Source organism: Castor canadensis, chromosome X (genome assembly GCF_047511655.1).
Source record: "Castor canadensis chromosome X, mCasCan1.hap1v2, whole genome shotgun sequence".
Lineage (NCBI taxonomy): Eukaryota > Metazoa > Chordata > Mammalia > Rodentia > Castoridae > Castor > Castor canadensis.
The window spans coordinates 51,098,674-51,118,235 of NC_133405.1; the positions used below are offsets into that span (position 1 = coordinate 51,098,674).

The 19,562-nt window shown below is 42.2% G+C and overlaps 3 protein-coding genes across 3 annotated transcripts; 2 read left to right on the forward strand and 1 right to left on the reverse strand.

The window, feature by feature from the left end:
* Positions 1-270: 270 nt before the first annotated feature.
* Positions 271-1,817, reverse strand: LOC141419882 (protein BEX4-like). The gene is made up of 3 exons (XM_074063982.1): positions 1,644-1,817; positions 1,158-1,231; positions 271-817 (listed from the first exon to the last, which is right to left on the reverse strand). The coding sequence occupies exon 3, from the start codon at positions 810-812 to the stop codon at positions 450-452; it is 363 nt and encodes a 120-aa protein (XP_073920083.1). The 5' UTR covers positions 813-817; positions 1,158-1,231; positions 1,644-1,817; the 3' UTR covers positions 271-449.
* A 9,543-nt stretch (positions 1,818-11,360) lies between these two features.
* Positions 11,361-11,786, forward strand: LOC141419436 (histone H2B type W-T-like). The gene has a single exon (XM_074062229.1). It carries the CDS (start codon positions 11,361-11,363, stop codon positions 11,784-11,786), a length of 426 nt encoding a protein of 141 aa, XP_073918330.1.
* Positions 11,787-18,573: 6,787 nt separating this feature from the next.
* Positions 18,574-18,999, forward strand: LOC141419437 (histone H2B type W-T-like). Its single transcript, XM_074062230.1, has one exon. The coding sequence runs from the start codon at positions 18,574-18,576 to the stop codon at positions 18,997-18,999; it is 426 nt and encodes a 141-aa protein (XP_073918331.1).
* The last annotated feature ends 563 nt before the right edge of the window (positions 19,000-19,562 follow it).

Below are 19,562 nucleotides of genomic sequence, written 5' to 3' on the forward strand. Positions count from 1 at the left end.
GAGAGTCAGACAGGTAAAAAACAGAGAATCACAAATTACTGGAGCAGGAACCTCCATGGGAACCAGTATTAGAGTAGGAATGCCTAAATTGTAACTAATAAAATTCTAGAGGTTAGCCAAAGGCCAATGGCTCATGCCTGTAATCCTAGTTATTTGGGGGGCTGAAATCAGGAGGACTGCAGGTTGAGGACAGCCTGGGCAAAAAGTTAGTGAGACCCTCATGTCAATTAATAAAGCTAGGTGTGGTGACATACACCAATTACCCCAGCCAATTTCAAACTATGAAAATCATTTTTTTCTAAAACAGGTTGAACAGCCATGCAGAAACTTCTTTTAAATTGAAGCAAAATATTCAACCAGAAATTAATATAGATACACCAAATGTTTTACAAAAATGCAAGCTTGTAAAGCAGTGGCCACATTTGGAGCCTCAGGGAAAAATCTTAGTTTCAAGGTATGAGGCAAAAGTCATAATGATTGTCAGGTTCAGGGGTTTGGAAGCGCCTGTAATGCCTCATCTGCTGCTCCCTACTCTTTCTTTTGATTTCCATCATCTGCCCAACAAACTTTTCTACATCATCTCCCACTTCATTGCGATCAATATGCCTACTAGATATGCCCCATCGAAAATTAGGGACAAGTCGCCTGACTCGCCCGAGCTTGACATTTCCTCCAGGCTTCTGGCCTTCAGCCCCTCCCAAGTGGCGGGATTCCTCTTCACTCTGAATAGAGGCCTGCTCCTCTCCTTCGCTTTCCTGTTGAGCATTTTCCACTTTGAGATTTTTAAGTGCTTGTTTCTGTTTGGACTCCATTACTCCTAGGAGACAAGAGACAAGAAAGGGGACCGAATTCTTGGTATACTGATCAGCTACGAGGACAGAGGACCTACTAAGCACCTTTCAACTTTCAGAAGCCTCAATTTCAAAGGCCTTCGGTTAATTTCGTTTTCCCACCTGAGAAGGTCCACATGTCCAGTCCGCCCTCCTCCCTCCCCAAAGCTCATCACTTTCCCAGTGGATCCACCTCCAGGCTTCCACCAGACCCAAACGCAGGATGGGGGAGGGAGGAAGAATTGTGGTTGGGGGATCTCAGACTTGTCTTCCCACACGTTCCCCCGCCCCCTTGTCCTCGCCCCCAGCGATGTCCCACTCACCAACCTGGGCCTATCCTTGCCTCTCCTCCTCCTCCTGATTCTCGCCGCGAGACGCCGCCGCGACACGGCCTGGCAGATCTGCAGATGGCCGGGTTGGGAGCGGGGGCCGCCACAGCTGAGTGCTGGGTGCCAGAGACCCCCGCCCCCCGCCCCTCCCTGCCGCCCGCGTTCGCATCCCCGCCCCCCGCGCTGACCACCATTTTCTGCACCAACAGGGCGGGGGGCGGGGGGCCCTGCGGCCGTGGGAAAAGCTGGCGCTTATGGCGCAGGCAGGTGTTTCCACAGGCTCGGAGCCTCGGGACCGCCGGGCTTGACCAGCGGGCGGCTGCTCCGCATGCACAGGGCCGCCCACCTACAGCGCCCGCCTGCGGGGCCGCGGCGGGGAGTGGGGGCTGCAGCCCCAACCGGCTGCGCCTCCGCCCTGGGCAGCAGGGCCCGGGGGTGGGGTCCGCTCTCCCACTCCAACCCCAGGGTCCGCTCGGGGTCTCACCCGCTCCTCGCCCGCCTCCTCCTCTCTGGGGCCGCCCCTGGCCCGCGCGCTCCTTGGGCCCCCAGAGCAGGTGCAGCTGCCTCTGGTAGAGGGAGCGAGCTCTGGCGGCGTCTGGCGCTGGAGCTAGGTGTTGCTAGTCTATACTGGCCAGTCACGTGAGGCCTGCGTCATCGCTAGTGGCCCCGCCCACTCGCCAGCAGCCGCCGCTGCCCGGCGTGGGCGGGGCCAGACGGCCCCTTTTCCGCACCCACTGGTGTTGAATGTCTCCAGGCTGGGCTCTGTCACTGCCTTCTTTGTGTATTCCTGGGCTATTCTTTCTCTGCCCACCAGGGAAGGGCGGTATCTTGTCAGAGGGCTGTTGGCCGTTCCCACTTCTGTGGGGAATTGCCTGTCCCTCCTCTCTGCTCCAGGGATGCCCTCATCCTTTGCACCAAGATTTGGTCCCAGCCTTTAAGGGGGTGCAAGAAAATCTCAGTTCTTACAAAAATAACATTTAATGCAATATTTAAGGGAAAATAAAAAATAGTGGAAGAATATCTATGATGAGCAGGATGTCAAAATTTTAAATGACAGCATTTGCGTTTTGTTCACTTTTATTGAAAATTGCACTCTATAGCTTGCGTTAAATTTATTTTGATTTTTTTACTATGAAAATTTTCAAACATAAAAATAGAAAAGAATAATGCAAACCCATGCAGTAATTATTTAGTTTCCACAGTAAGGTATGGCCAATTTTATTTCATCTTCATCCTTATCGACTTCTAGCACTCAAATTACTTTTGAAAGAAATTCTAGACATATCACTTTAGTCATAAATATTTCAAATTGAAGTGCATATCTCTACAAGATGGATTTTCTTGCTATTTGCCCAGGGCTGTCTTTGAACCACGATCCTCTTGATCTCTGTCTCCTGAGCAACTAGGATTACAGACGTGAGCCACCAGCACCCAACCTACATTTCTTCTAATCTATAGGTTCTTTTAAATTTTCTCTTCAATGTAATAGTTGATGAAACAGAGTGGTTTGTCCTATATTTTCCCACAGTCTGGATCTCGGTGGTATCATCATTAATACGTGACTCTTTACTCTGTTTCCTATCAAATAGTAGTTAATTCTAGAAAAACTTAATTGAATTCAGGTTCAATTTCAGTTCATGTTCTTCCAAGAGATAGCCTTTGTCTCTTGATTTGTTATTTGCTAAAACAGATAACAATTATGTTTTCCTCTTTTTGTGATTTTAACCAGAATATTTCTATAAACACCTCTTGTTTTAGGTCAGGCTTCCTACAAGCAGAACATGAAACAGAGATCCTTATGAAAGCAGTTTCTTGAGATGATATTCTCATGTTAATGGGAGTGAAGCACGCAGAATAGGACAGGGAGAATGGGGTTTAACTGGAGATAAACTTTAGTAAATCCCACCTGGAAACTTCAAAGACAAAGTGGTCCTGGTACCAAAAATTTGGCCCCTCGACTCCATGCCAATTTTACAAATAAGGAGAGCAGGGTTTTGGAGGAAAAGAAATGAAGGTTTATTAATTTGCCAAGCACAATAAGAACCATAGTGAGCTACTATTTCAAAAGCTTCTGTCCTCCTCCCAAGAGTTTGGGCTTTTGGATGTACGTACTGAGGCAAGGCTTTGGGTCAGATGGTGGCCTTGGGTCTGCTTATTTCCCAATTACTGACAGGAGCTGTATGTTTTGCAGTCCTCAATGGTCCTTCACTACTGCTGTCAGCAAGATGAGAGGAGCATATGACCTTGCCCAGAGGATAAAGACATTCTAGAGTTCTTCACATGGTGGAATGTGGGGTAGGGGGAGAGAAAAAAACGAAAGAAAAGAAAAGTCTGCTTAAAACTTTTAAAAACTTGTAATTCAAAGTAGACTGGCTAGTAAAATGAGTTAGTAATTGGGCTGAAACTACAGTTGTGAGCATATTTAGGTGTCTTCCCATTATAGTCATACCTTGATAGAAAGGCACTGGTTTTTCGTATCGTAATGTCAAATAGTCGAAGATCAAAAACTACAGATGGAGCAAAGCATAGTCTCTGGGGAAAACAGCTCCTAGTTGGCTGAGAACAATTCTCTAGAGAAGAGGTAATATTTCAGTTGTTATCAGCCAATATTCACAGCTAGGGCAGGCTTCACATATAGATCTGTGGTGTATAGTCCAGTGCTTTGTGGTCAGAAGAGACCAACTCCTGCTTTAAGTTCTGCTGGGTTTTTTGTTGTTGTTGTTTGTTTGTTTTTTGTGGTACTGGGTTTTTTAACTTAGGGCCTTGTGCTTGCAAGGCAAGCACTTTGCCACTTTAACCATGCCCCTAGCCTTTTTTGCTTTAGTTTAGTTTTCAGACAGGGTCTCATGTTTTTGCCCTGTCACTGACCTCAGACCAAGATCCTCCTACCTTACCTCTTGCATAACTGAGATAACAAAGAGGCATCATCACACCCAGTTTGTTTTTTGGGATAGGCACTTGCTAACTTTTTTGTTCTGGCTGGACTCAAATTGTAATTCTCCCATTTCTGCCTCCTGCATAGCTGGGATTACAGACTTCAGATACCACACTGGTTCCTTTTGTTGGGTCTGGAGAACTAAGGCAGATGAGTGACTATCCCATCCCCCATGGAGAGCAATATCATTTCTATATCCTGAGGAGATGGAGGCCTGCATTCCTGCATCCTAAAGGACAGATTCAGATTTGCCACAGGGCTGATGAGCAAAATGCTCTCTAGATTGTTTCCCCTCCCTCAATAAAGGTGAAAACCAAACCAGTTCACCTGAGAAAGCCTGCGAATCCATGGCCAATGAGAAAAACCCACCTAAACCAGAGTTAAAACATCCATAAAAACCCTAGCCTTCACCTGTGCAGTGAGCCACCGGCTTCCGGGCTCCACTGCAGTTCCCTACCTGTAGCCTTTCCTTTCTCTCTAGTAAATCCTACTTTATTTACCGTCTTTGGCTCATTATTCAGCTGCCTCACGAGCCAGTTCTCTGGCCTGTGAAGACAAGGACCCTCGGCACTGGCACGTAACACTGTGTTGAGATTCTTAATACTTTTATCTCTGAACATCATCCCACACAAGTCCATAGGTTTTATCTAAACTATATTCAGGAACAAGTCCAGTTGGCTGACAGAGGCCAGTCTTCTACTACTGAGACTCCCTCTTTCTCTCCTGGGTACTTTCATGTTTACTGGGTACTGATGTCCCTTCTATGGTACCCTTTTCCTCTGCAAAGTGCTACTGATTTATCTGGCCTCTCATTGGGCCACAGTCCCATTCTGTTTCTAAGGAAGTATGCATAAAGTCCTTCTCTTCACTTTATACTCAAACTTATCTGGATGCTGATATCAAACAGAAGTTTTAGGATAGTAGTCCTTTCTGCTGTGTGTGTTCGTGTACGAGCGTGTGTGTGTGTGTGTGTGTGTGTGTGGGCGGGGGATGGGTGGGTGTTACTCTATTTCTACTGGATTTAGGTGGTTCTGCTGTGTGTGTTTGTGTACGAGCGTGTGTTTGTGTGTGTGTGTGTGTGTGTTACTCTATTTCTACTGGATGTACATGGTGAGGACTGAGTATGCAATGGTGATTCAGAATTGCCCAACTCTTGCTTCCCAAGTAAGGAATATGATTTGTCTGCTAGACTGGAAACTACTGAAATTCTTGCTAGAAACATATTCAAATTAAATAGGGGAGAATAAATAGGATCAAACTGGTGGATTCCTCCACAACTCCTAGACCCACTCTCACCTAAAACAGAAAAGTTTAAGTTCCTAAATACTGATGGGCGAGTCATTAGTCTATAATTATGCCACTATGTAAACCATTTCTAGAAATTATTACATAAATTTCCAACAGAAATTATATTTACCCATAATTCAACATTTAATATAATCTTGTTTCATTTGCAATTTTTTATGAAATATGGTCCCATATAAAATTTTATCATTTCAAAGTGTGCACTTCAGTGGCTTTTAGCATATTCACAATGTTGTGTAACCATCACCACTATATAATTTCATGACATTTCTGTCACCTCCCAAAGAAAGCCCATATTTGTTAGTAGCCACTCCCAATTCCTTTCTCTCCACAGCCTCCAGCAAACTCTAATCTACTTTCTGTCTCTATGGATAGGCCTATTCTGGTCATTTTATACCAATGGAATTATGCAATATGTGGTGTTTTGTTCCTGATCTTTCACTTACAATATTATTTTCAAAGTTTACTCATGTAGCTTGTAGCAGTACTTCATTATTTTTGAAGCTGAATAATATTTCATTAGCGGATATATAACAGTTTGCTTACCTACATATCAGTTGATGGGCATTTGAGTTGTTTCCATTTTTGTCTATCATGAATAATGCTGCCATGACCATTTGGGTACAAGTTTTTATGTGAATGTATGTTTTCAGTTTTCTTCGGCATAACTCTAGGAGTGAAATTGCTGGGTCATTTAGTAACTGTTTAACTTGTTAATGAAATACCAGTCAGTTTTCCGCAGCACCTGCACCATTTTGTATTCTCACCAGCTGTGTATGAGGATTCTAATTTCTCCACAACTTTACCAACACTTGTTATTTTTATTTTTTAAAAACTATACCCATGATACTTGGTGTGAATTAACATATTGTGGTTTTAATTTTCATTTACTTAATGACTAATTGTGTTAAGAATATTTTCATGTATTTATTTCCCATTTGTGTACCTTTCTTCAGAGAAATGTCTATTCAAATTCATCTTATAATTTGGTTATCTGTCCTTTTATTCTCAAGTTGGATGAATTCTTCATATATTCTGGATATATTCTGTCTTTTATCATATATGTGACCTACAAACATTATGTCTAATCAGTGACTTATATTTTTTAAATTAATGGTTTTGTGTTATTCAGCTTTCCATCACTGTGAAAAAATCCATTTAAAAGAGGAAATTTTTGTTTTGGTTCATGGTTATGAAGGTTTCAGTCCATGGTCATTTCCCTCTCTTGTTTTGGGGCCTGTGGTGAGACAGAACATCATGGTGAGAAGCATGCGTGGAGCAAAACCATGGCAGCCAAGAAGCAGAGAGAGAGGGAGAGAGAGGGACCAGGGGAAAAACTACCCTTTAAGGACATGTCCTCAGTGACCTACATTGTTCAGCTAGGTCCCACTTCATAAAATTTCCACTTCCCAGTAACTCATTAAGCTATGAATCCATCAATGGGTAAACAGGTTGGTGAGATCAGAGCCCTCATAATACAATCATCTCCAAAAAGACCCAAACACACATATACAGAATACTGCAGCACTGGGTTCCAAGCCTTCAACATATGAGTTTTGGGGGACATTTTAGATCCAAATCAAAGCAGCTTTTAACTGACATATCATAATTAAATATAGAATACAGTGTAAAATGTTGATACATGTATACAACGTAGAATGATAAATCATGCTAATTAATATATTCATAATCTCACTTATCATTTTTGTAAATTTAAAATTTACTTAGTTGAGATGCCTTTTCACACTTTAGAGTTTAAATTTTGATCAAGTAAAATATGTCTGTTTTTCTCTGAGTATTATGCTTTTTGTGTTAAAACTAAGAAACAACTACCAAATCCAATACAAGAAATATTTACTGCTATATTTTCTTCTAAGAGTTTTAGTTTTTGTTCTATGGAATAGAAAGGGAAGGAAAACTGCTTAGCACATTTTATGAAGCCAGTATTACACTTATCCTAAAACCAGGCAAAGACACCTCCAAAAAGGAGAACTATAGGCCAATCTCCATAATGAACATCAAGGCAAAAATCCTCAATAAAATAATGGCAAACCGAATTCAACAACACATCAAAAGGATCATTCACCACGACCAAGTAGGCTTCATCCCAGAAATGCAGGGGTGGTTCAACATACGAAAATCAATAAACGTAATAAACCACATTAACAGAAGCAAAGACAAAAAACACTTGATCATCTCAAGTGTCTCATCTTTGATAAGATCCAACACCATTTCATGGTAAAGGCTCTAAGAAAACTAGGAATAGAAGGAAAATACCTCAACATTATAAAAGCTATACATGACAAACCTACAGCCAGCATTATACTTAACGGAGAAAAACTGAAACCATTCCCTCTAAAATCAGGAACTAGACAAGGATGCCCACTATCTCCACTCCTATTCAACATAGTACTGGAATTTCTAGCCAGAGCAATTAGGTAAGAAGAAGGAATAAAAGGAATACAAATAGGTAAAGAAACTGTCAAAATATCCCTATTTGCAGATGATATGATCCTATACCTTAAAGACCCAAAAAACTCTACTCAAAAGCTCCTAGACACCATCAACAGCTATAGCAAGGTAGCAGGATATAAAATCAACATAGAAAAATCATTAGCATTTATATACACTAATAATGAATAAACTGAAAAAGAATGTATGAAAACAATTCCATTTACAATAGCCTCAAAAAAAATAAAATACCTCGGTGTAAACTTAACAAAGGATGTGAACGACCTCTACAAGGAAAGCTATAAACTTCTGAAGAAAGAGACTGAGGAAGACTCTAGAAAGTGGAGAGATCTCCCATGCTCATGGATTGGTAGAATCAACATAGTAAAAATGTCTATACTCCCAAAAGTAATCTACATGTTTAATGCAATTCCCATCAAAACTCCAATGACATTCATTAAAGACATTGAAAAATCTACCATTAAATTTATATGGAAACACAAGAGGCCATGAATAGCCAAGGCAATACTCAGTCAAAAGAACAATGCTGGAGGTATCACAATACCCGACTTCAAACTATATTACAAAGCAGTAACAACAAAAACAGCATGGTACTGGCACAAAAACAGACATGAAGACCAGTGGAACAGAATAGAGGACCCAGATATGGAGCCACACAACTATAATCAATTTGTCTTTGACAAAGGAGCTAAAAATATACGATGGAGAAAAGACAGCCTCTTCAACAAAAACTGCTGGGAAAACTGGTTAGCAGTCTGCAAAAAACTGAAACTAGATCCATGTATATCACCCTATACCAAGATTAACTGAAAATGGATCAAGGATCTTAATATCAGACCCCAAACTCTAAAGTTGGTACAGGAAAGAGTAGGAAATACTCTGGAATTAATAGGTCTAGGCAAGAACTTTCTCAATGGAACCCTAGCATACAGCAACTAAGAGATAGCATAGATAAATGGGACTTCATAAAACTAAAAAGCTTCTGCTCAACAAAAGAAATGGTCTCTAAACTGAAGAGACCACCCACAGAGTGGGAGAAAATATTTACCAGCTACCATCAGACAAAGGACTGATAACCAGAATATATAGGGAACTAAAAAACTAAATTCTCCCAAAACTAATGAACCAATAAAGAAATGGGCAAGTGAACTAAACAGAACTTTCTCAAAAGAAGAAATTCAAATGGCCAAAAAACACATGAAAAAATGCTCACCATCTCTAGCAATAAAGGAAATGCAAATTAAAACCACACTAAGATTCCACCTCACCCCTTTTAGAATAGCCATCATTAGCTACACCAGTAACAACAGGTGTTGGCGAGGATGCGGGGAGAAAGGAACCCTCTTACACTGCTGGTGGGAATGTAAACTAGTACAACCACTCTGGAAAAAAATTTGGAGGCTACTTAAAAATCTGAACATTGATCTACCATATGTTCCAGCAATCCCACTCTTGGAGATATACCCAAAAGACTGTGACACAGGTTACTCCAGAGGCACCTGCACATCCATGTTTATTGCGGCACTATTCACAATAGCCAAGTTATAGAAACAGCCAAGATGCCCCACCACTGACAAATGGATTAAGAAAATGTGGTATTTATACACAATGGAATTTTATGCAGCCATGAAGAAGAACAAAATGTTATCATTCACAGGTAAATGGATGGAATTGGAGATCATCATTCTGAGTGAGGTTAGCCTGGCCCAAAAGACCAAAAATCGTATGTTCTCCCTTATATGTGGACATTACATCAATGGTAAACACAAGAAAGGATTGGACTTTGATCACATGATAAAGCAAGAGCACACAAGCGAGGTATGAGGATAGGAAAAACACCTAAAAAACTAGATAGCATTTGTTGCCCTCAACGTAGAGAAACTAAAGCAGATACTTTAAATCAACTGAGGCCAATAGGAGAAGGGGACCAGGAACTAGAGAAAAGGTTAGTTGAAGAAGAATTAACTTAGAAGGCGACACACATGTACAGGAAATCAATGCGAGTCAACTCCCTGTATAGCTATCCTTATCTCAACTAGCAAAAACCCTTGGTCCTTCCTATCATTGCTTATACTCTCTCTTCAACAAAATTAGAGATAAGGGCAAAATAGTTTCTGCCAGGTAACGAGGGGTAAGGGACGGTTAGGGAGGAAGGGGGCTAAGGGAGGATGTGGGGGGAAGGAGGGACAAAGACCCAAACACTGTATGCACATATGAATAAAATAAAAATTTAAAAAATAAGAGTTTTACTTTTAACTCTCACATTTAAGTAACTGACCAGTTTAGAATTAATTTTTATATATGGCATAAAATAGCTTCAATATTTTGTATATGGTTATCCAGTTGTCTCAGCGCCATTGTTGAAGAGCCTATTCTTTCCCTCATGGAATGGTCTTGATATCCCTGACAAAACTGAATTCACTACATATGTATTACTTATCTCTGAGCTCTCAATTCCATTTCATTGACTATATATCCTATGTCAGTGCCACACTGTTTGAATTACTGTGGCTTTGTAGTAACTTTTGAAATAGGAAACAATAGTCTTATTTTTCAAGATTCATATGACTAGAAATTCTGAGTTTAATTTCCAATACCAAAAAAATTCCATAGGAATTTTAGTTTTATCTTTTCCTTTTTTTGAAAAAAGTTTATTGGATAGGCATATTACATTGAATCTGTAGATCATATTATATACTATCCTCTCTTTCTCTCTTTCTCTCTCTCTAGGCTTCATGCTTGCACATAATGTAACATCTTAATATTATTAAGTCCTTCAATCCAAGAACATGGGGTGTTTTTCTGGTTAGGCATTCATTAATTTCTTTCACCAATGGCTTATACTTTTGAGTGTACATGTCTTACATTTTCTTAGTTAAATTTAATATTACCAAGTATTGTTTGTATTTTTTTTACTGGTCGTGGTACTGGGGTTTGCACTCAGGGCTTCACGCTTGCTAAAGAGGCATTGTACCACTTCAGTTGCTACGCCAGCCCCCGTAATGATTTCATAAATCATGTGGGTTACTTCACATCAGACTTTTTCAAGGAGCCAGAACTGAAACTTGCATGATTTCAGAAATTTCAATGATGGTTTTTCAAAATTCTCACAGTGTGGCAACAGTCAACAGACGTGGTCCAAACACTTTTTGCTCTCCGGATCATCTTCCTACCTTTCTCCGGGAGCGACAACAGGAAGCTTTCGGGGTGCAGGATACCCATGGTGATTGGCTGATGTGATCTTTGTAGCCCAGATGCCAACCAGGAGGAGCGTCCAATCACCTTGAGTGCCCACTGTGATTGGTCCACGTGATCCAAGCAGGAGGAGGCCCATCCAATCACACTGAGCGCACGCACGCCTTAGTGACAGGCTCCCTGCAGAGCACACCCTCCAATCAGATGTTCAGTCGGCCTGTGACGTGACACACTGACGTGAATATTAAAGGCCTGGCCCCTTAGCAGCCGCCATTGTTCCTCACAGCCTGAGGGATGGCAGAGCGGAGCTTGGACAAGTCAACCGAGCCAACCTCTGAGATGTCTGCTGAGGAGGACCTTGGTCCCCAGGAGACCAAGGGGACAGACTCTACGACCCAGCAGACTCAGGAGAAGCCAAGGTGCCACCGACGACCCGGCCGTGGTGGCAGCTTTGCCACCTATTTCCCCCGGGTGCTGAAGACGTTTCACCAGGACCTCTCCCTGTCCCAGGAGACCGCGGGCGTCATGGACTCCTTCGTCCATGACATGTTGGATGGCATCGCCAGCGAGGCCGGCCGCCTGTCCCGCCAAGCCAACCGCTCGACCATCACCACCTGGGACATCCAGAGGGCCGTGCGCCTCCTGCTGCCCGGGAAGGTTGGCAGTAAAGTGGTGTACCAGGCCGCCGGCGCCATGGCCATGTTCACCCAGAGAAAGTGAGCCGCTTCTGCACGCCCCGAGCACCCCAAAACCCAAAGGCTCTTTTCAGAGCCACCACTTGTCCCAAAAGACCTGTAGCACTGGCAGCGGTGCACAGCTCCGGGTTGGGGGTGGGGGTGTCCTGCCCTTCTTAACTCCTTACAAATACCACATCGCCACGTGTGTCTTCAGGTGGATATTTGTATCTAGATCTACTATGGAGAGCTAGACAGATACCGAGATATTTGTGTTGTTACTTGTTCCAGGGATTATAGTGGGTTTCATTGACTGACTCTGCAGTTAATCACATGATTATTTATGTCACTAGGTCACTTTGTAAGGATCAGCCAGGTCACCCTCATTTCTGTAATAACGACTTTTATCTTTATCACTCTGATTCCCTCAGGAGGGTAGAGTGGAATTATCCAGAGGGACATTGTAGATGACATATATTTATACATTTTTCTACAAGTTCCATTTGACCTTTTGCAAAGAAAGATGTGACCCTTTAAAAAAGTAGTTGATATCCTTTAAAGGCTATCAGTCTCAGCCAAACAATCAAACAAAGCTGAGTAAACTAAAAAAATTTAAAACATTCCTTGATCCCATGAGGATAGGGATATGACTCCCCCACCCCCACCCCAGGAGACACCTTCCCATGGATTACTCCCTTTCAACACAGCCCCACTTGCTCCTGGAGAAAATGGGGACAGTGCAGGATATCAGAGAAGCTTCCCTCAGTAGTGCAGGCATGAAGGAGGCAAGTTAACTCCTGAGCTCCCCTTCGGATCAATGGGACAGGAGGAAGTACAAAAAGTACAAAAGGGACAGGATTAGCACTTGTTATTATGCAGGACAATTTGACCAATTATGCAAAGATCTGAGTAAAAGTTCTTACTGCACAGGGAAGCCAAGAGAAACTACCTTGAAATTAACTGCAAGTAAAACCTTGGATACTGACTCAAAACTGCTAGACACATCCACAACAAAATGTTGGATGCCAAAGGATCTATGTGCTTTTCCTGTGAACTATTAGGAAAAAAACCCAAACCTATTTCACCAAGATACTCAATATTTGGTGCTACTTCAAAGACCAATGCTTTTAATATATTATTTTAAAGTTCTTCATGTATATTGATCTTATACATGTTTTTTTACAAGAAGTAATTTTAAGAAGTCAAGTAGATTATTTTCTTGTGCTCCGGGTGGCCGATTCAGCAATCAAATAAGAGCATTAAGAAACAACCCGAAGTGAATATGTGGATCTAAAACAGAGAATATAGTGGGGCTGATAAAGGTGAACTATTTCTAAGAGTGTAAAGATGGGGTTCGTGACCAATGAATAAATGTGATTATTCACTTCAGTAAGTAAAAGGGGTACCTAGTGGGCAATCATGATCTGATGGTGTGGTTTACTGAAAAGACAAACTAGGGGAAAGAGTTCATGCTTGAATAACAAATCTTGCACTTACATAACAGACTATAAATTGTTTATACTGATTACATTTTGAAATGATATCTTAGATAAATTGGTTTAAATAAAGCCAATTATGAAAGGAAAAAATATAAGAAATTGTAAGCATCTATCTCAGGAAAATGATATTAATAAGATAAGCATACTTCAATCAAACTAGTTTTGATATTACCTCCATTAAGGATTTCATTAAAAAATAAATGGGGAGATAAATACAGTACCAAAATGATTAAGTTAAAAATTCAAGAAACTGTAACTATTCTTACTTTTTTAGAAACTGGACTCACTACTTAACTTGTTCAGCTATCTGGTTATGTTCCTTTCCTTGCTATAATATTTTGTTCTGAAACGTGTCAACCTCCATCACTTATATCTATGCAAGATAGGGGCAAATGGAAGGTTCAAGGAGAGCAGCTCAAAGTCCACTATGCTCCCAGTCAGCCAATGAGGAACTTGCAGACATGGAACAACAGCCATTTGCTCACAATGTGATCAGGTATGCCAGGTAGAACAAATGAGAATCTTCCTGGGATACTGAGTCCTGGATTTGAGAGAGAAACATGTGATTTATTGGGTATGATTCTTTGCCTACTGGTTCTTGTTTGTGGGGTACAGTGTATACTTTTAATCATGGTGAAAAGGATATGAATCCAGTCCTATGAGAGGACAGAGTCCATCCTCCAGCCATCGAAGGGGACAATGGAAACCAATTAGTAGAATATAAATGATTCCTCCTGTCCTCACATTGGTTTTGTCCTCACTATATTTGGGTTTTGAGATATTTTACTTTTCTCACTTCCTAGCACTCCTACCTATCAAAATAAAACTTGCCACATTAACTATGCAGGATGAAAACCCAGTTCCCAATACAGCGACTAATACAACGGAATCGACCCTGATTCCTGGCCCATCACTCCCCTCTCCTTCTTTGATCATGGCTCATACTTGTGCTTAAAATGAGAATGAGGGTAAGTTAGGTAGGATGAAGTTTGAAAATGTGACCTTTCTTTCCTCATATTTTGAGTAATGTCAACAAGAAACTCAGGACCACATTTGGATTCGAAGGAGTTTAGTGAAGCAGGCAAGCCCTTGCCATGCTTCCCTGTATCTATTTGAGTGTTATGACAGGCCAGTCCTATTCCTCATGGCTTTCAGCTCTCAATGGGATCCTTCAGCTGTCCATACTGTTACTACATCTACTTTCCAGATCTTCCTACACAGAAGTAAGTGTAAAACATGTCAGGTCCTGAGATACTGGATACATGCAAAGATGATGTGGCTTTGGCTAGACCTGATGATTATCCAGGTTTCCATTATTCATCCTTGGCAAATTGGTTTTAATGAAGAATCACATAAAATCAAGAACTGTGCAAGGTCTGTGGGTCTTTTGTCTGTTTAAAGCTTCTGTGTTTACTGTCTGAAGGCCACTGCTGGGGTGGCCTTGTCTTTGATCGTCTTATCACTGAGCACGTGGGCAGGGAACTGAAGGCTGTGTCCTCAGTCAGACTTCACTAGACCTGGTGGAAATATAACTAACACCACGAGGAAAACAAGCCAAAGGGGTGATGCTGACATTTTTCATTTACTTCTGTTACAATAAACAGTACTTTCACCTAAATGGTATCGTGTAACATTGGAAACATATTTTAAGCAGGCATACTTACTATGCTTGTTATGATACTTTGATACTCAGGCTGCCATAGTGATTCTATCCTGTGCAGCAATTCAGATCTTTCTCAGAGGCAATCTTTGTACAGATGGAAAGTGCCTTATCCAGGGACTTAGGTTAGATATGGTGCTGAATCTCACTCTAATATCTGTTCTATCAGACATGCTATTATCCTTTGAGTTTTGAGCTGATCAGAAATTTAATGGTGTGAACTTTAAGAGAAGCTGAATCTACAAGGAGGACCCCAAGTGATTCATTAGAGCTAAAATTTGGAATGTTGCCTGATAGCCATTTTCTGATTATGGGGGCACACAGTACTCTGTGTCCCTGGAAGGACCACCAATTGAGCTTTGTGGCCCTTGGCAAGAAATGTTTTTGTCTCTACTGCCAAAATAAATAGCTCCAGAAAGTATCACTTTGTTACCCATCCCTGACTGATGAAGTACATGACCCACAGTCATATTTAAAGCCAGCCAATCAGGAATGGACATGGTCGTATCCTCCACTTACATAAAAATGATCAGTCTGGATTAAGCACACTTACATTCCTCATTTGCATAAGTGGAATGGAGTAGGGAACTTTCTTTCTATTATTGAGTCTCTCGCTTTGTCCTTAAAGACACACTTTCCTTTCATAACCAGGGAAGCTGTTTCCCAGGTTCGCAAGCTTTTTTCCTTTCTTTCTTTGAAACCACATGTGTCATTTTTCTTTAATTCTTTTGTAGTAAATTCAGTTGAAAGTGAAACCATGGTTCTCTGTATTAACCTACTTGACAGGAAATACCTTAGACTATAAGGAAATGCATTACTAACTTGTGCGACCTAACTCAATCTACATTTGGGAATTAATTAAGCTGGAATTGCCCAAGCAATTACATAATGAAGTGATGGCCCTTTATCTTACAGAATAAATGAAAGACATAATTCACTATATTCATCAAACATACCTGGACATGTCATTGTACAGCTAAAGAACCGGGACAACACAGATCTGAATAGCAGAGAGAAAAGCAGATGACTCTACAAGGATAGCAAGTGCTGTCACAGCAGACCTATCTTATGACACAAGCACAGGATGAGAGAAAATGATGATCACCCACGAGGTGCATTCCCAGTCAAAGTATCACTTAAGAAAAAAGTTGATAGACACAGAACCCCCTTCAAGGAGAGACTCATCACTTCAGCTGCTGGGAAAGCAGTCGGCTGACAGTTGTCAGCCATTAGCAGTACCTTCAGGTATTAAGCAGAAGCTGCCTTCCCCAAGATGGCACACTTCCAGATGGACCACATCAAAGTCTAACTTGTTCTGACTTGTTCAGCCTGGAGGGCTGTGCTACCTTCAAAGTATTCCTTGGGGCCAAAGGCGGCTTTGGGTGGGCATGCATTAAAGATGTGCGACTCTGCCTCTGCCCATGTCAGCCCCCTTTTACCCCTTCTGGCCTTCCTCAGGCCTTGATCCTGAGTTTATGTCTTGCAAACTAAATTCTACCTGAGAGTCAGTTTCCTGCAGAACCCATCCTGAAAATGAAGGCATGTTTAAGGTACAAAGATAAGAGTGTTAATACAGCAGTGACTTCATCTCCAAGCAACATGGAAAGAATGTGGTTTAGGAAATTTTTTGAAAGTGATCAAAGAAAGATAATCCAATGTGAACATGGGTAATCAAAAACAACAATGGCATATGACAATTTTAATATTGATGATGGTTATTTTGTGATTAAAGAAAACAAGGTAGGACTTAATTAGGCAGTTATGCCTCATGCAGAGGATGGGAGCATCCCATGAGAGGTCATGACTATCCCCACTGGCACATTGAAAGACTTGCAGCATTTGAGCCATAATCGATGGCCAAAAGTGTAGGGAGGTGACCCGGGATGACCCAAGCAGAGCCTTTCTGGGTGTTCACGTTGGGACATGGTGAGGGAAACTGGTGTGTTTTCTTGTGTGCTGCTTGCTTGTTTGTTCACTTCCTTGTTGCAGGGATGGTTATTTAGTGATATGATCTAGGGAATGTATAGACATGGTCCTTGCTTCCTGCATCACAATTAAGAGTAAGATTTGTTTGCTAATATTTCAAGTAGGATTTGTGCATCCTGACCTACAAATGGAAGTTTCAACAACTCTGTTTTTACATTTTCTTCACTGTCTTTCTCATCATATTATAATTTAATAAATAGAAATGAACTTTTTCTCATCATCATCAGGGACCATTTATCACTGCTCATTATTTTATTACTAGTGGAATAAACTTTTCTTGAAAATTTTAGCAGAAAACATGCTTGAATGCTTAGCCATTTCCCAGAAAAGCCCCTTGTCCTTCATTACCTAAACTACACTTTATACTCAATTTTAGAGGTCTGTCAGCCCTTTGAATTTCTGTAATGTACTTGAACAAATATCTTCACACGGACACTTTTTTATGCTATCATGGAATCCTTGAAATGTCTCAATAGTGATGCTGCCCTTTTTCTCTACAATATTCTACTTTGAGACTTAATATGTAACAATTTCTGGATTTTTAAAATATAACTGTTTCATAGTATAGTCACCAATTCTAAATACAGGGCAGTTTTGACATCTAAATATTGCTAAGAATATAGGTGTTTTTCAGATATGGTCTTGCTATATAGACCAGGCTTGCCTGCAACTCGCGATCTTCCTACCTCAGCATTTGGAGTGCTGGGATTATAAACACGCCCCACCAGGCTTGACCCTAAAATACAGTGTTAACTTAGGTAAACGTTGAACGTTGTTAAAAAAATTTTTTAACAGCCCCTTTCTGTTTGCATTCTTTGGCTGGACACTGTGGTTTTAGAATTTCTTCTTTTCCCCATAAACTGAGGATTTGATGTGAACTGGAAGTAGGAGCTGGACAACTAGATGTCTTGATTCCCAGGAACACTGGACTGGCCGGGCAGGGACTTCCCGCTAAAGCCAGGGTGGCTCAACCAAAGTCAACAATTCTGGTTTGGACTAGAATTGGTCACATCGTGCGTGCAGTCATTTCTCTGGGTTGATACATGCGGTTACTTGACATCAGACTCTTTCAAGGAGCCAGAACTGAAACTTGCATAATTTCAGAAATTTCAATGATGGTTTTTCAAAATTCTCACAGTGTGGCAACAGTCAACAGACGTGGTCCAAACACTTTTTGCTCTCCGGATCATCTTCCTACCTTTGGGCACTGGTGGCTCACGCCTGTAATCCTAGCTACTCAGGAGGCAGAGAGCAGGAGGATCGCGGTTCAAAGCCAGCCCAGGCAAATAGCTTGTGAGACCCTGTCTGGAAAACACCCATCACAGAAAAGGGGCTGGTGGAGTGGCTCAAAGTGTAGGCCCTGAGTTCAAGCCCCACGACCACAAAAAAAGAAAAAAGAAAAAAAAAAGCTTTGCACCCATGGTGATTGGCTGATGTGATCTTTGTAGCCCAGATGCCAACCAGGAGGAGCGTCCAATCACCTTGAGTGCCCACTGTGATTGGTCCACGTGATCCAAGCAGGAGGAGGCCCATCCAATCACACTGAGCGCACGCACGCCTTAGTGACAGGCTCCCTGCAGAGCACACCCTCCAATCAGATGTTCAGTCGGCCTGTGACGTGACACACCGACATGAATATTAAAGGCCTGGCCCCTTAGCAGCCGCCATTGTTCCTCACAGCCTGAGGGATGGCAGAGCGGAGCTTGGACAAGTCAACCGAGCCAACCTCTGAGATGTCTGCTGAGGAGGACCTTGGTCCCCAGGAGACCAAGGGGACAGACTCTACGACCCAGCAGACTCAGGAGAAGCCAAGGTGCCACCGACGACCCGGCCGTGGTGGCAGCTTTGCCACCTATTTCCCCCGGGTGCTGAAGAAGTTTCACCAGGACCTCTCCCTGTCCCAGGAGACCGCGGGCGTCATGGACTCCTTCGTCCATGACATGTTGGATGGCATCGCCAGCGAGGCCGGCCGCCTGTCCCGCCGAGCCAACCGCTCGACCATCACCACCTGGGACATCCAGAGGGCCGTGCGCCTCCTGCTGCCCGGGAAGGTCGGCAGTAAAGTGGTGTACCAGGCCGCCGGCGCCATGGCCATGTTCACCCAGAGAAAGTGAGCCGCTTCTGCACGCCCCGAGCACCCCAAAACCCAAAGGCTCTTTTCAGAGCCACCACTTGTCCCAAAAGACCTGTAGCACTGGCAGCGGTGCACAGCTCCGGGTTGGGGGTGGGGGTGTCCTGCCCTTCTTAACTCCTTACAAATACCACATCGCCACGTGTGTCTTCAGGTGGATATTTGTATCTAGATCTACTATGGAGAGCTAGACAGATACCGAGATATTTGTGTTGTTACTTGTTCCAGGGATTATAGTGGGTTTCATTGACTGACTCTGCAGTTAATCACATGATTATTTATGTCACTAGGTCACTTTGTAAGGATCAGCCAGGTCACCCTCATTTCTGTAATAACGACTTTTATCTTTATCACTCTGATTCCCTCAGGAGGGTAGAGTGGAATTATCCAGAGGGACATTGTAGATGACATATATTTATACATTTTTCTACAAGTTCCATTTGACCTTTTGCAAAAAAAGATGTGACCCTTTAAAAAAGTAGTTGATATCCTTTAAAGGCTATCAGTCTCAGCCAAACAATCAAACAAAGCTGAGTAAACTAAAAA

Coding starts and splice junctions, on each gene's coding strand:
- LOC141419882 (XM_074063982.1), bottom strand. CDS start 812: ATGGAGTCCAAACAGAAACAAGCACTTAAAAATCTCAAAGTGGAAAAT.
- LOC141419436 (XM_074062229.1), top strand. CDS start 11,361: ATGGCAGAGCGGAGCTTGGACAAGTCAACCGAGCCAACCTCTGAGATG.
- LOC141419437 (XM_074062230.1), top strand. CDS start 18,574: ATGGCAGAGCGGAGCTTGGACAAGTCAACCGAGCCAACCTCTGAGATG.